We start from the raw sequence: 16,665 nt of genomic DNA on the forward strand, positions 1-16,665 counted from the left end.
AGGACGCGGGAGCTGTGGAGGAGTTAGGGCCTGGACTGCGTTCAACAAAGAGCGGGCCATCCTCTAAGGTGGAGCTGCAGGCTGAGGCTCCTTGTTGGGAAGCGACCCCTCTCATGCTCCAGTAGTGGGAGTCGGGCAACTCAGGCCGGCCGGCGTGAGGGACCCTGAGCGCGGCCTTCCTCGATGTGCTTAGGCGGACCCGCGGCAGATCTAATGCTCCTCCAGAGAGTCGGTAGCGGCCCCAGAGGGGACGTCTATGGAACATTATCTTGGCTTTTCATCTTAGAAGAGAATCACCAAGCAGAGATCAGATTCAGTGAGTGAGCGCGTGTTTTGGACATTGGACTGGTTGAGCCCATCTCTATTTTAAAAATGTCTCAGAGGAACCTGGAACTAGTGATCAACTTTCTGTCCTACACGCTTTTCCAGAAAGGATACAGCTGGAGCCAGTTTAGCCATGAGGAAGAGAACCACCTTCAAGGCCCAAAAAGGGCTGAATCAGAAGAGGGGCCCAGCAATGCCACCAACAGCAACCCATCCCGGCATCAAGGGGACAGTCCCATGGTGAGTGGAGCCGCTGGCCATAACAGGAGTTTGGATGCCCCAGACGTGGTCCCCATGGTAGCAGTGAAGCAAGCACTGAGGGAGGCAGGCGACAACTTGTACCCGCAGGCATTCCGTAACATGACAGCAGAGCTCCGCCTCACCCCACAGACAGCACATCACACTTTTGAACAGGTAGTGGACGAACTCTTCCGGCATGAGGTAAGCTGGGGTCGCATTGTGGCCTTTTTCTCCTTTGGAGAAGCACTGTACTTGGAAAGCATAGACAAGGAGATGAAGGTATTGGTGTGTCAGATCGCAAGTTGGATGGCCACTTACCTGAATGATCACCTAGATACTTGGATCCAGGACCACTGCTGCTGGGACACTTTTGTGAAACACCATGTGAATAATGCGGCAGTGAATAGCTGGATGCGCCAGGAGAGCTTCAACTATTATTTCCTGATGGGCATGACTGTGGCTGGCGTGGTTCTGCTGGGCTGGCTGTTCAGTTGGAAGTGACCAGACCCTGACCACCCACTCACCCTCCCACCTTGCCCCACCACATCCCTCTGTCCAGCCACCATTACCCCAGGAGAACCATTCATTACATACATCTACGCCTACCATCCTTCACTGCTTTAGACCTAAGACCTGGTTTTCTGCAGTTAGTTTTATAGCACTACTACACTTCTTTGACAGCCGCCTTCCCGCATACCTCAGTTATCTTGGCATCAAAGTCTACAATATTTTCCCCAAATCTGTCCCATGAAGACTGAAAGTGTGGTTTTTGAACCTCTTCCCCAAAAAAGACTAGATTGCCTTTGTTTTGATGTTTTTAGCCTCAGAGTTGATTATCATTACCCATCCCTCTCTGGACCTGGGCCCCTATTCCTTCTATCTGTACCCCCAAGAACCATTTAAAAATGAGGCCACTTTTGGCTAATTAGGAATTCAGGCTGCTTGGGATAAAGAAGCCAGGATCAGGACTTCCTCCCCCACCACTTGCCTGGACAAAGTCCCCACTCCTAGTGTGAATGTTTTCCAGAGGACTCTGCATAGAGTCTAGTCCCATCTTGGAGAGAGGACAATATAGCTGCAGGAAGTACCCCATGCAAAAGCTAGCATGGTCCTTGCAGTTTAGCACCACCCTAGTCCCTTCATCTCCTTTCTCCTGGCTCCCAGGACCATGACTAAGTGACCACCTGGGCCCAAGACTGTTGCCCCAGATATATTTATGGCCTCCGGTAAGCTGGGGTTGCATTGTGGCCTTTTTCATCTTTGGAGGAGCACTGTGTGTGGAAAGCATAGACAAGGAGCTGCAGGTATTGGTGAGTCAGATCGCAAGTTGGATGGCCACTTAACCTAAATGATCACCTAGAGACTTGGATCCAGGACCACAGTGGCTGGGACACTTTTGTGAAACGCCATGGGAATAATGTGGCAGTGAATAGCTGGACTCACTTCCTGCAAGATCATCCTGTGGCATCATTGTGTTGGGTGGCTGCCCATCAGGTACATGGATTCAGGGACCTCACCCCAGAGTTAAAGGGGAGATTAGGGAGCAGCAGTAGGAACTCTGGGGTCTTTTCTACCTCAGGAAGGAGTGGCAGGAAAGAGACCTTGGTGCACAGGACAGTGGGTGGGGGGCCGATTGGAAGGGCCTCTGTTGCTTGATCAGGAAGATATTTCCCCTCTGTCCAGCCTGAGCATCAGGGCTGCCAAGGTCAAAGTGACCTGGCCAAGACCCCTTCAGGCCTCCCTCTGCTACAGCCTTGTCCTGTCTCTTCCCTGCGGGTCTCAGCACAGCACTGGCACCTCCAGGCTCTCTGCTATACATATTCCTGCCCCTGGTCCCTGGTCCCTGGCCCCTCAGCGGCATGTTGTGCGGGCAGCACTGAAGTGGCCCATGGAGTTTGAGGCGGAGCTGAAGTGGCCTGTGGTGTTCGAGGCGGCTCTACTGAGCCCCGGTTCCCTGAAGCGGCTGCACTGCGCCCTTCTGCCTGGCCCTAATCTGGGCCTTTATTCCTTGTGAAGATGAAATACTATTTTTGTTAAGCATGTGTGTATTCATGTATGAGGAGCTGCTGACTTTCTGTGCAGGTGGAGAGTTGGTGCCTGGAGATTGGCGTCCTAATGCTCCTTCCCCTGCCCTAGTCCAGGAAACCTGTCCCAGGGTTCTTGGCTATTGAGGGGCACCTGTTCCTCCTCCCTTCCCCACTTGTCGCAGCTCTTTAAATGTCTCTATGAAAGTGAAAGTGCAGTTCAGTAATAAACTATGTTAGCTCAGTGGGAAGAAAAAAGTTAATATTAGGAGCTGAGGTTATGTTAGTTTATGTTATAAACTATGTTATAAACTATGTTTATATGTTATAAACATATGTTATAAACATATGTTATAACATATGTTATAAACATGTTATAAACTATGTTATAACATATTATATAACTATGTTATAACATAACATATTATGTTATAACATATTATGTTAGTTTATGTTATAGGAGCTGAGGTTATGTTAGTTTATTACTACCTAGAATACATGCAGCCCTGGGTCGAATCCCAAACACAAAAACTTATGATAAATCATGCAATGTGAATGCTACTATCATTGTATTTGGCATAAAACTTGCCAAAGTCAGTAATAGGGTCTTGAAAGCTAAAGAATAGTTTAAACATTTAAACATTATTTCTGTAGTTTACTATTTCAACCTTAATTTTTCCTTCAGAATTTGTAAAACTGAGCTGGGGTTATAGCTCAGCATAACACCGCTTGCCTCACATGTTCGATCCTCAGCATTACATAAAAATAAATAAGATAAAGATATTGTATCCATTTTTAAAGAAAAATACTGTCCTTTAAAAAAAGAATCTATAAAAGCAAATGGTGAGCTTTTTAATCTTCGTAGGATTTGGATGATGTTAGATTTTTGTACTCTGTGTTGAAATTAGTGCTTATTGGAAAAAAATAAAATCTTAAAATTTTTGGTCCTGTAGAAAAAACTAATGGGAGGTACTGTGGGGCCCAGAGGGAAGTCTTTAGGTCACTGGGGTCCACTGGGGTCGCAACATAAAAGGAGATTGGTTGTTTGAACTTGGTCTCTTCCTTTTTCTGTCTTGCTCTGTTTCCTGTCTTATGAGATGGTTTGTTCCACCCCAAACTCCCACTATGATGGGTTACCTCATCAGAAATCCAAAGCAAAGGGGCCATTTGAACATGGACTGGAAACTCCATAGTGATCTGAAATAAATATTTTTTCCTCATAAGTTGTTTATTTTGGTCATTTCATTATAGTAATGCTAAATTGATTAACACACCTAGAACAAAAGATGTGAAGTTGTACATACTAAAAAGAACAAATAAAAAATTTAAAAACACAATTACCTCAAAAAAGATCAGATGTGGATCATGTAAATTCCCATTTTTTGTTGTCACAAAAATGATTAGTTGAACTAATTAGTCTCCACCAATAAATGGGTACAAAATTCCTCTTTATTTAACAAAATTTAAGCTTCTCTTTTACCACAGGACTCTTAACTTTGACACATCCTTAACCTTAAACAACATTAGAATCATAGAATTTGGACTAACTCCTCACTAGGGTTTTTCAGAGAGGCAGAAGCAAGTGTGTGTGTGTTGTGTGTGTGTGTGTGTGTGTGTGTGTGAGAGAGAGAGAGAGAGAGAGAGAGAGAGAGAGAGAGAGAGAGAGAGAGAATTGGCTCATAGAGTTATAGAGGATGAAATGTACAAAATCTGAAAAGTGGGTTCACAAGAGTGCCACTTCAGTTACCATTCAGTTAATCCCTATAAGGGGATTAATTCACTGATTGGGGTTGAAAGACCCTGCACTGCACTATGAATGGAAGACACAACACGACACAAATCACTGGAGAGGTTCCACTTTATTACAAAAGGCTGTGGGCTTATATAGATCTAAGGAGAGGTGACAGGGCTTAGGTAAATGACAGGTTGCCCGTTTATTGGTAAATTCTTTCAGATGTCAGTTCCGGAGCCCAAGAAGTTATTTCTTATTGGGGCTAAGGTTTCCCGCCAATGGGATTTGAATATTGGCGCCAGCTGGAGAATTGGCGCCAGCGGGAAAGGGAGAGGCAGGAAGAGAAGCTCCTCAAATGCCATGTTGGGGTTTTTGGGGTTGGCTGCCATTATACCTTTTCCCAACATTCCTCCCTTTTTGTTTTCTTAGAGACTGGGGCATTGTTGGTCAGATCCGGCTGCTTCCTGCTGTGTGGGGGTGGCGTAGGGCCTAGAAGGGGAAGTGGAGGAATGTTCGGGGGGCAGGTCGGGGGATATCATGGCAACCAGAAATAAAGCCCAGTGGCTATAGACAGCTACTTCGGTAGGGGTGAAGTCTATGAAAGTTCCCTGAAGCCTCGAGTCGTCGATGGCATCGAACCAGTCCTGGATGGAGGAGATTGTTGGTATCAGCCACTGGCCCTGTAACAGAGACTCTAGGAAATATTGGCAGCATTGCCTTGACATGGCATCACCAGCACCAGAAGAAGATCAGAGCGAACAAAAACAGAATGAAGATAAAGATTACAGCAAAGGTCAGTTTTTGGCAGAAGTTCCATGTTGGGGGACTGACAGAGAAGAGGCCAAGGGCCATGAGGAGGCTTAAAAGGACATAAAGGCTCAAGAATTCAGGATGGCAGATTAAGAGGTTCTCCGGGCCCGTTGTCTCCCGCTGTCCAATGTCCGTTGCATTCCATCGTGCCTGGTAGTGAGCTTCAGCACTGAGTAAGCTGTTCTCTTAAAGATGTCAGGGGTTCATCGGTCATCAGAGGCTGATAGTGCCTAAGCAGAAGCTGGTTGAAAGTTTGGTTAGAGATATTCCGTAATTGGCCCTGTAGGAAGCGAAGCAGACAGGGCAGGAACAGACACATCAGAAAAAGGAGACATATGGGCCCTAAAAGAGGCAACAGCCATGATTGGAAGTTGGCTAAAAGGAAGGTGGCAAATGGGTTTTGGTTTGGTGGATTTTTCAAAGAGGTAGCCAGGTCGGTGAGCTTGACTACGTTAGTTTCCACAAGGCCTGATTCATTGATGTAGTAACAGCATTCTTCCCTCAAGAAGAGGCAGGTTCCACCTTTTTTAGCCGTGAATAAGTCTATAGCTTGTCGGTTTTGAAGAGTAACTTGAGCCAAGGATGTGACCTGCCTTTGTAAAGATGCTAGAGATTCTTCCGTAGAAGTGAGCACTTGTTCAAGTTTAGAATTTAAGTCCTGTACAGCCCATAAGGAGTGTCCTAGAGCTCCACCAGACATTCCTGCTCCCGCTGCAGATGCAGCCAGTGAGAGACCCACCAGTAGTGGAAGGAAAGCAGCCCACCTACTTCACACAGGGGGAGACAAGAGGTGTATAGAGGGTCAGTTGCGGGACAAGCGTTACCAGTATACATGGGGCGGAGGTGTTGGTGGATAAGATAGTGGTGAGAGAACCATTACACCAGAAGAATGAGCCAAGTTGTGCATAGAGGGTGAAGTTAAAGGTGATGTTGGAGTGGCAAAACTCTGACTGGGAGACACCCAAGCCCAGGAGGTAGCGCCGGGGAATCACGGTATGGTTAGATTCCTCCTCGGGCTCCCATAATGGAGTATCAGGTGAAAGGGTCCGGAGAGAATGGCGGGCAGATGGAGTGGAGAAATTTGAGAGGTCAGAAGCCGAGAAGTTTAAGGGAACAGCTGCAAGCAAAGGTCCAAGCAAAGGTCGAGTCAGAGAGGCGCATAAGTAGCAATGAGTTGGTGCAATGGCGGGGAGGGTTTGATTTAATTCCTGGTTGTGCTGGAACAGAAGTAACAGATGGTGCAGGAAGACACTGGTCTGCGTGTTCTCTTAGGAGTTTGTATAGAAGCATGAGATAGGGCAGGTAGGACACAAGGGGAGGAGTGACAGGAAAGTTTTAGTTGATTAAGAAAGGCACCCATAGAACAGCTCAAAGGGGCTAAAGCCTGAGGGGGCTCTAGGAGTTGCCCGAATTTGGGTGAGGGCTAATGGCAAAATATTGGGCCAGGACAGTCTGAGTTCAATAGCAAGTTTAGTGAGATGATCCTTGAGAATGCCATTAGGCCTCTCAACCTTACCTGAGGATTGGAGTCAGTGGGGGATGTGGAGCCTCCAAGTGCTGTTAAGGCCTTTGGAAACTAGGTAAACAATCTGAGAAGTGAAGGCTGGACCGTTGTCTGACTGGATGGAGGCAGGAAGTTCGAACCTAGGAATGATCTGCTCAATGAGGATGGAGGCGACAGTGTCAGCAATTTTCCTGGAGGTAGGGAAGGCTTCTATCCAACTGTAAGAGAGTGCTATCCTCAAATTACAAACAGTTAAATCCTGTGTCAAGGCCTGACCAAAGTGGTAGGGACTGTCCCTGAAGCCTTGGGGTAGGCCTGTCCATGTCAGCTGTTGAAACCTAAAGAATGTAAGGTCTTCCCTTGTGAAGGCAAAGAAGTCAGGATGGAGATGTCTCAGACCTAGGGATCAACTAGATCACGGGGCAGTGGCACAGTAGGTACTGTCAGGTCATTAGAGAGAGTAAGAGTTAAAGGCTGAAGGAGATGGGTGGTAGTATTCTTGGGGTGTAATTGGAGGGTGGCTCCTAATAATTGGAGAACATCTCTGCATAGGAGAGGAACTGGACAGGATGGAATGACCAGAATAGTGAGTGAATGGGTGTCTCTCCAGGGCACAGGCCAGCTTTACAGTTCTGTTTGGGGAAAAGGGTTTGTCATCAATCCCCATAACTGAGACCTGGGAAGGAAACAGAGGCCTAGAATGGGCAGGCAAGACAGAATATGTAGCCCCCGTGTCCACAAGGAATGGACTTACCCACTGCCTGGAGCACTATCCTGGGCTCAGAGAGGGCAAAGGGGGTCTTTGAATCTGGGCTTCTTCAGTCTTCTGCGAACCCCAAAAGTTCAGGAGAGGGGACTGCCTGACTGATCATACCCCTGCATAAAGGCGCTGAGGAAGGGCCAGCCATGGGGCAGTCAATCTTCCAATGTCCTGTCTGCTTACAGGTGGGGCATGGCCTGGAAGGAGGCCGTGGGTTTGGGCATTGGCTAGCCCAGTGACCTTTGCATCCATATTTGAGGCAAGCCTCTGGTGGAGAGGAATGCTGGTTCCCCTCTGAAACTTTTGCTGGAGATGTAGGCCTCAGGGCTGCTGCCAAGGCCTGGGTTTGGGGTGTTACCTTTTTTTCTGCAATGGAGCCTGCTTTCAAAAAAGACATTTTTACCAGATCTCAGTTAGGGGTCTGAGGGTCGTCCTTAGCTCATTTGAGTTTTTTTTTGTTTTGTTTTGTTTTGTTTTTATCATAGGCCAATTGAGTAACGAAATGGGTTGCTAACACTGTAGCCCTGATGGGAGACTCAAGATCTAGCTTAGTGTATTTGGTTAGGGCCTCTGTAAGGCAGTTGAGAAATAAGGATGGATTTTCATCAGGATTCTGGGCAATGTCCTTCAGTTTATCAAAGTTAACTACCTTATTAGAAACTGCTTGCATGCCTGCTATAGGATATTGGACCATGCGAGCACAGTGACGGCGACCTTGTTGGCCATCTTGATAGTCCCAGTTAGGTTCAGTTAGGGGAACAGCTGCTTCACCTATGGGGAGAGTCATATCTGTTAAACAAATTTGGTCAGCATGATCTCGAGCAGCCTGCTGAATGCAGTCTCGCTCATCTGGGGTCAGAGTAGAGGACAGAACAACATAGATGTCGTGCCAGGTAAGATCATAGGTCTGGGAGAGATATTGGAATTCCTTAATATAAGCAGAAGAGTCAGCAGAGAAGGACCCAAGACGTTTTTCAATTTGGGAAGGATCTTGAAGCGAAAATGGGACATGCACTTGGACTATCCCTTCAGCACCAGCTACTTCCCTGAGATGACAAAGGAACTGTGAGTTATCTGATAAGAGGGATCAGTGGGACTGGGTGTGGGCACTGACAGGAGAAGAGAGGCGTGAGTAGGGGGAGGGAAAGGGCTTATCAGTAGAAGAGGTGAGCAGAGTAGGGGGGGAGGCTTGGAGGGATCTTAGATCCCACCCATTGCAGCCAGGTGGGAACCATCCTGCCTGCCTGTTAGAACCAGGTGGCGAAAGGGAGGTGTGCGCGAGTCAGGCGCTTGCGTGAAAGCTGTGGTGGCGCAATGAAGGTGAAGGACGGCAGTTCGCCCGCTGGCTGAGGTGGGATCCCGAGGCTTCTCCAGTCTGCTCAGCGTGCACCACCGGCCTGTCTTGCCCACCGCGCCAGGGAGGTGGAGCACCAGCACATGTGTCTGGTGGCCAGGCAGACTGGAAGCGTGCAGACAGGGCCACTGGCGGTGGCGGCAGCAGACAGGAAGAAGAGGGAGGGGAGGGGGATGTCTCCGCGGAAGAAGAGGAGGGGAAGTGCGCAGGCAGGGCCTCCGCCGGCGGCTGCACCAGGGAAAGGGAGGGGACGTGGACAAGGTACTGCTGGGAGGGAGAGCAGACATGAAGAGTGGAGGGAAGGGTGCAAAGGGAAGGTTGGGAGCAGAGAGTAGAGGGCAGGACAGGAAGACCTGGGGACCTCCTTCTACCCTTTCAGGCGCTGGCAATAGTTAAAAAGGTCCCAGAGGAGATTTGGATCTAAGGAGCCTTCTGGAGGCCAGTGATTGCCATTATCCACTGGATATGTAGGCCAATCTTAGGTACAGAATTTGATCAGAAGTTTGGGCTTAATGTCTGGTGTGAGGGAGAGTGTGGCCAGATTTTTTTATTAGACATTTGAGAGGTGAGGCTTCAGGTACAGATGAAGAGGTACCCATAGTCACAGGGAGAGAGAGAGAATAAGAGTAAGAGAGAGACAAAGGGCAAACCCAGGCCCGAATAGCTTCCCATAAGCTCAGGGCGAACGGGGGTCAAGTGGGCATCCCCAAAATGACCAAACGTCTGGAGGAAATACAGAGGGCACTACCTGGTCGTCACCAGTGAAGTGCCATCTGTGAGGCCAACAGGGCTGGGGCCGCGGGCAACCTGACGTCAGGAAAGTTTTTCGGAAGTTCAGTTCCAAGCTGAACACAGTGAAAGAGTCAGGAATGAAAGGAATGGGGCTCCAGCTCCTGCAGAACACGGCTCCGGGCCAGAAGTTCAGCTCTGAGCTGCTCCAGCGGGACACAGCTCCAGCGGGACGCAGCTGCTGCAGGGGAGGAAGAAACTAGGGAGCCTCTCGTGTAAACCCAGAAGCCTCACTCCCCAAAGGGAAGCCGATCGCCAGAGGATCCACTGCAGCCAGTGAAGGTCTTAGTGGGATGGGTTCCTTCCTCCCTACCGGGCGTCAGGAGCTTCCGGATGATCACAGTCATGGTTCCTGCTGTCAGCCCGAAGGGAGTTGGCGAGCCAGGAAGGGGGAACTTACCTAAACCAGATCAGTGGTCAGTGCAGGGAGCCAGCACCCAAAAAGATGGACGAGGGCAAAATGTGTTGGTGGTGACGGCGGTGGGAGACAGGGCTCGGTTTGTCCAGCACGCCATCTCCCGGGTTTCCTGCACCACTGAAAGATGCCACACCGCACTAAGAATGGAAGACACCACATGACACAAATCACTGGAGAGGTTCCGCTTTATTACAAAAGGCTATGGGCTTATATAGATCTAAGGAGAGGTGGCAGGGCTTAGGTAAATGACAGGTTGCCCGTTTGTTGGTAAGTTCTTCCAGATGCCAGTTCCGGAGCCCAAGAAGTTAGTTCTTATTGGGGCTAAGGTTTCCCGCCAGTGGGATTTGAATATTGGCACCGGCGGGAGAATTGGCACCGGCGGAAAAGGGAGAGGCAGGAAGAGAAGCTCCTCAGATGCCATGTTGGGGTTTTGGGGTGTGGCTGCCATTATACCTTTTCCCAACAGGGGTGAGTCTTAAAAACCAATAATATCTCCTGAATGTTTTTGCATTGTCTCACAGGTAAGCTTTTGGGGGATACCTCATATCTAAACCATAACAAGATTCATGGAATAACTCATGCTATATTTCAAGTTAAGAGCTTTGGATGGTAAAATTTCCTTTTTCTTGGCTAAGGTCAATCTTTTGGTATAATTGAGACATCAATTGATTAGATCAATCTATTTTACTCACAGTCTACTGTCTTAAATGTTAATATCATCCTAAATATCCAGAATAATCGTTGAGAGAATATCTGGGTACTATAGCCCATAATACCTTTCCTTAAGGACTTCTGAAAAATTCGTTAACCACAAAAATGAAGATCCCTAATGAACTGTTGAATGTTGAATCTTGCTTTTTTTTGTCCCTTGTTTTCTCCTCCCTGTAAAAGTCATGGGGGGGTGGTGGTTTTGAGTCCCATTGAGGAGCCGGAGCTTGGGCTGCAACAGCCACCCTGGCCCTTGGCCCCTGGCGCCTCAGTGGCCTGGCTTGGGGGGCGGAGCTGAAGCTGTCCATGGAGTTCCAGGCAGCGCTGCTGAGCCACAGTTCCCTGAAGTGGTGGTGCTGTGCCCTTCTACCCGGCCCCACTCTGGGCCTCAGGACCCCTGATGCGGAGCAGCCGCCACCACTTCAGATGCAGACCCCACTGCCAACTCTCCAGCAGCCCGCCCCACCTGGCTGCGAGTGGCACCGGAGCAAAATTTTCAGAACATAAAGCAAGAATATAGTCGTTATCAGAGGTGGAGACATTTAGAAGTTGTTCTCAATCAGAATGAATCTTGTACTTCAGAAAGCCAGCCTCACTCTGAAGCCAGATTTACAGATAGGTAGTTAGTGTAGTTAGGTAAATCGGATCTAATATCGAGTATGATAAAGAAAATGGAGGCCATTGTTGAGAATGGAGTCCAGGAAACCAGAGCAGCACTTGGGGAAATTGAACTGCTAATGTCTCCAAGGCCCAGAGCCCATCCTAAGGAACTGTTAATGAAGCAGCTCCCAGCAAACAGGGAAGTGCTAATCCTGCCCAGATTACTCCTACAGTCCACCTAACTCCCACCTTTTGGGGCTTCCCACCTGCATTCTATCACTGAAAGATAAAGGGAAACAAAGGACAGGAGTGTGGGAAAGCTGAAAGAAGACCTTAGCTATACAAAAGGGAAGACCTCTCCCTTCCACGGATTCTGCCTTTCAGGTCCCCTTCTTCCTCTGGGGAGAAGTCTTTTCTGCTGCCCTTTAATAAAGCTTCTACTTTCCACTGTTACAATTGCCCCAGCATGCTTCTCTGGTGTTATACTTCAGCATTGGGGAAGCAAGGACATGTTACTGGTAAACAGTGGTAACAACTCCTCAGCATTAACAGCACCTGGTTCTCCAAATTCCTCCTGGATGAAGAAGGACCAACCCACCTTTACCCTTCCACAAGTTAGAATACTATGTGAGAGGCTTTAAAAGACTATGAAGATAAAATTCTGAAGGAGTATGAGCAAATCCTCAATACCAAAGTAGCAGAACACTATGAATCTTTTGTGAAATTCACATATGATCAGATTGAAGCCAGATTTACAGATAGGTAGTTAGTGTAGTTAGGTAAATCAGGTTTAATATGGAGTAAGATAAAGAAAATGGAAGCCATTGTTGAGGAAATTGAAATGTTAATGTTCCTAAGGCCAGGAATCCACCCTAAGGAACTGTTAATGAAGCAGCTCCCACCAAACAGATAGGTGCTAATCAAACCACCCCAGGCCCTTCCTGCCCAGATTACTCCTTCAGTCCACGTATTTCCCACCTTTTGGGGCTTCCTACCTGCATTCTATAACTGCAGGATAAAGGGAAACAAAAGACAGGAGTGTGGGAAAGCTTAGCTATACAAAAGGGAAGACCTCCCCCTTCCATGGATTCTGCCTTTCAAGTCCCTTTCTTCCTCTGGGGAGAAGTCTTTTCTGCTGTCCTTTAATAAAGCACTTGCGTTGGCATGCTTCTTTGGTGTTATACTTCAGCATTTGGGGAAGCAAGTAAACACTGGTAAACAGCAGTAACAAGATTATGAGGTAATAAGGGGCAATACCAACAAGCTCTATATTCTGAAGCTTTCTTGAATTATCTGGGTACCAAGTTTGACCTCAAGAGATGGCTTCTGTACACTTTTTGCAACTGGTTTGATATCACATTTCAGCTCCAGAACTTTGCATCCTGAGAACACTTAAACGTTTCTGCAGGTCCATTTTATACAACTTGAAATACCTTAAAACTTCTGGTTGCCACAAGCATATCTTTCTTTTCTGCTCATCCAATAAACAGCTGAACCCTATTGTGATAGATTTTCCAAACAAAAATACCTGGAGCAGCAGTTTAGTAAAATATGCCTTCAATGGCACTCAACAAATGGAGTTTCCCCAAGCACAGTTCTGTAAGAAGTGTGTGTGGGAGTGTGTGCATATGTGTGTATGTATATTTTAAGTTATTATTTGTATTGTGCAATTTTTTTTTTGATCTTGGGAATTCTGCTGTGAATTTGATGCACAACAATTATGGTTAAAAACATTTTCTTGGTCTATAGAAGATCATTAATGTTTTGTGACCATATAAGTTGTAACAGTGGATTATTTTATGTGTAGGTATTATTGTTAAATACATGGACTGTTTCCAGCACAGAATATAAATCATAAGTTAGGATGGACATTAGATGTGATTATGATGATATCGCAAAGGTCTGCAGTCCTAGATCTGCAAATGTGTGGTAAGAAGTTAGAACAAACTGGAGACAGGTCATTGACACATGGACTCTATCTAGTCATATTAGAAAAAAAAATCTTTTGACTTCAAGTCTTAAAATACTCTGTGGAGTTGCCGCTCACCTCATTCATACAATCAAAGAGCTCCCTGGACATTGAACCTCTAAAGGGAAACAGTCTCTCCTGGAGCAGAAGCATTGGGATTTGCTTGGGAATATAGTATTGGTGAGCAAGGGACTGGGCCAGGCCCCAGCAGCACTGCTACTTGGGAGGAACCACTCCACCTTTGTATTAGTTATTAAAAGTACAATTCAGATTTTTGGTCAGGTTCCCTCAAATTCTTCTGAGGTGTTCATGTTCAACTGCTTAAGCTTTGTTTTGGCAACCCCCCGACCCAAAGTTGCTTATAGGCTGTTCTTCACCTTGTTTCCAAGGCTGCAGAGCAGAAAGTAGCCTCTGTTTTGAGGAGGTGGAGTTAAGTATACATTTATTTTTTACTGTGATTTGTTCAGGACCACATTTTACAAAATGCCTAGTTCCCTTTATTGTTTCTGGAAAGGAAAGTTCTATTAAAATTGTTTAAGTATGAACATAGAATAGTTTTTTTTTTTTAATTATGGCTTACTTTGAAAATTTTTGAGTTTAATTCAAATGTATGCCAATATCTTCCAAAGTAAGGTAATATTCAGAGACAGTTGTTCTGATCAGATGTCTTAGAGAAATTTCTAGAATATTCACATTCGAAGATTCCTTATTAATGAATGTCTGACTTAAATCTAACCAAAAACTGCAACATTACTCTTTGTACATTTTCACTATATAGTGTTAACAAAGTTAGTTGCAAATAAAATACTTAAGCTATTTGTTTAAAAAAAAAACAAAATAAAAGTCATGTTTTTGGTCTGAACTTTGAGAAGTTTTATAGTCAGAGCATTATCCTTATTTTAACAGTCCCTCTTTCCCTATTGCAATAGTGTTTTTGAATGAAGTTTCTCTTTATCTAGGTCCAGATTTGTTTTTTTACTTGACAATCACATGTATCAGAAAAACTTATGCATCCCAAATTTGACATAATTATAATTCTATTTTATATTGGTTATCTCTGAATATATTTCTGAATTAGGTAGTTCCATTATTGATTAATAAAAATTATATAAAAGTAGATGACTGAACCAAAGGGAAAGTTCTAATGATTTTTTTTTTTTAGTTTTTTAGTCATAAATGGACACAATACCTTTATTTATTTATTTATTTGTTTGTTTATTTGTTTATTTTTATGTGGTGCTGAGGATCAAACCCAGTGCCTCACACATTCTAGGCAAGTGCTCTACCACTGAACCACAACCCCAGCCCTCTAATAGTTTTTTGAACTCGTTTACAAATAAGCTTTGACTAGACTTAGGTACTCTAAAGTTCTTTTTGAAATTCTGCTGGTGGGAAATGAATATAAACTACACTTAGCCAATGTTAAGGCCTTTTCTGAGATTTATTCTTTGACAGTTGACAGAAATACTCAAAAATTAGCATTTTGGTAAAACCTTTATTTGCTTAAGATGCCTCTTAGCCAAAGAAACTGTCTGTACAAAAGGATTAACCTATTGACAATGACTTTCTACATCCAAACCCATTGAATAACAAGTACTGAATATGTTTACCTTCCTAATGCATCACAATTCACTATGAAGCTGGCTTTCTTGAAAAGGTCAAAATGCATGAAGGGCTGAATTTTAATAAGGAGACATACAGAAATTTAAAGCTGAGTAGAATTGGACTTGTGAGTACAAATACAAAGTTAATTATATGAACCTAGGCCATAAAAATGGGTAACAACCCCCACAACAATAAGAAGTTTTTTAGGGTATTTTATTTTTTAGCGAAGCACTAGTCCACTGACAACCTTACTATTTGTTTTCTTAGATAAATCACTATATACTGTTCCAAAGACCTCAGTGACTGTGGTGTTATTCCTACAAACCAAGTTTTAAAATGTTACTATGTTAAAAGACCAATAGACTTTATATATTAAATATTTTCACTTATATTCTGTTATTCCCTATAGAAAATGCCACTTTTAAACAGATTGCCCAAGAAAAAGATTGATGAACTTGCAGAATTTTATTCTGACTTTTTCCTGGGCAACTCCTTTCCTGGTCTGATTTATGTGGTTTGGCTAAAGCTGATTTCAAAAACGTTAAGGATAAATATGCTATTATCATAGTGCATCCAAAAAATGTTTATCAAGACTTTCACTTATAGGAAAAGTGGGGTGATTTTTTAAAATTTGTATAACTAGCTTCTGGTACAGAAACACTAGCTCTTCTAAGGGGAAGAAAAAACAGGCATTCCCAAATCCATAAATATGTCTCTTTCCTGTGACAGTAAATGTAGCCTAGTAGTAATTTCCTAATTCAGTGGTAACTGATTAATTACTTATGTGATAAGACCAGAACTCTGACTTTGGATAATAATTCCTCAAGATTTTTAAAATATATTTTTAGTTGTCAATAGATCTTTATTTATTTATATGTGGTACTGGAGAATTGAACCCAGTGCCTTACACATGCTAGGCAAGCACTCTACCACTAAGTCACCACCCCAACCCCTCCTCAAGATATTTATAGAAAAGAAATCAGACTTATTTCCCTCTTTTGGTAGTCTCAATTGTGAGACTATTCTGTGGATTGCACCATATACCTAGTTAAGCCATTGAATATCTCAGTATGTGCAGTACAAAACTCATATTCCAATATACAAAAAGATATGAGTAAAATTAAAGACAGCAAAGTTTAAAGGGAACATTTATTAATCAAGTTGTATATACTGTTTGTGACACATATCATCCAACCCCCTTCAGCAAAGAAGACATACATACCTATCTGGAGCCCTTACTTGTTAACACTGACCCATGATTTCAAACCAGCTGGCTGGTATGAAATGTTAAATCTGTAATCCTGGAACAGGGATTATTTTTGGTAAGCAAAGTATCTTAAAAGGAGGACAAATGCAGAATCTTGTGGGTTTCTTTCTTTCTTTCTTTCTTTTGGCACTAGGCTATAAAAAGTTGAGCTAACTAGTTCAAAATTTGATGGTCAGGGGACCATAAAACCATTTTATAGGCTGTTTACATTTTGAAAATAAACTTTTCTGCATATGCCTTCACACTATTCTATAGAATTTCTACTTTTTAGTATTTTAAATGACATGACACTAAATCTTTTAAATTTATGAGATGTGTATAAAATTATTATACATATTTGTAAGATTTAACTAGGTCTTTGAAGAGAGCCTTCTCTATTTAGTTAAATCATTTTTATTTCACGAAATTATGAAGCTCCAGAATTTTCAATTGTATTTCAATGACAAACCATATCTGAGATATGTAGTATTCCACTTGTGTGCATGTGTGTTAGCGCACGCACGCGCACACACACACACACATACACACACACACTTAAATAAAACTCCGTGTTTGGGACTT

General features: G+C 44.4%; 1 protein-coding gene and 1 pseudogene across 2 annotated transcripts; both read left to right on the forward strand.

Annotated features, from left to right (window-relative positions):
• The first annotated feature begins 360 nt into the window (after nt 1-360).
• On the forward strand, nt 361-1,065 carry LOC124110251 (bcl-2-like protein 1). 2 transcript variants are annotated; one of them, XM_046469465.1, is made up of 2 exons: nt 373-738; nt 913-1,065. In XM_046469465.1, exons 1-2 carry the CDS (start codon nt 373-375, stop codon nt 1,063-1,065), a joined length of 519 nt encoding a protein of 172 aa, XP_046325421.1. The 2 variants fall into 2 exon arrangements, with proteins under 2 accessions (XP_046325428.1, XP_046325421.1); XM_046469472.1 differs by having other exon boundaries at nt 361-1,065.
• A 9,135-nt stretch (nt 1,066-10,200) lies between these two features.
• On the forward strand, nt 10,201-12,659 carry LOC124110062 (akirin-1-like; annotated as a pseudogene).
• Nucleotides 12,660-16,665: the final 4,006 nt, after the last annotated feature.

Source organism: Marmota monax, unplaced genomic scaffold (genome assembly GCF_021218885.2).
Source record: "Marmota monax isolate L192 unplaced genomic scaffold, Marmota_monax_Labrador192_F-V1.1 WCK01_AAM20220418_F8-fsc00054, whole genome shotgun sequence".
Taxonomy (NCBI): domain Eukaryota; kingdom Metazoa; phylum Chordata; class Mammalia; order Rodentia; family Sciuridae; genus Marmota; species Marmota monax.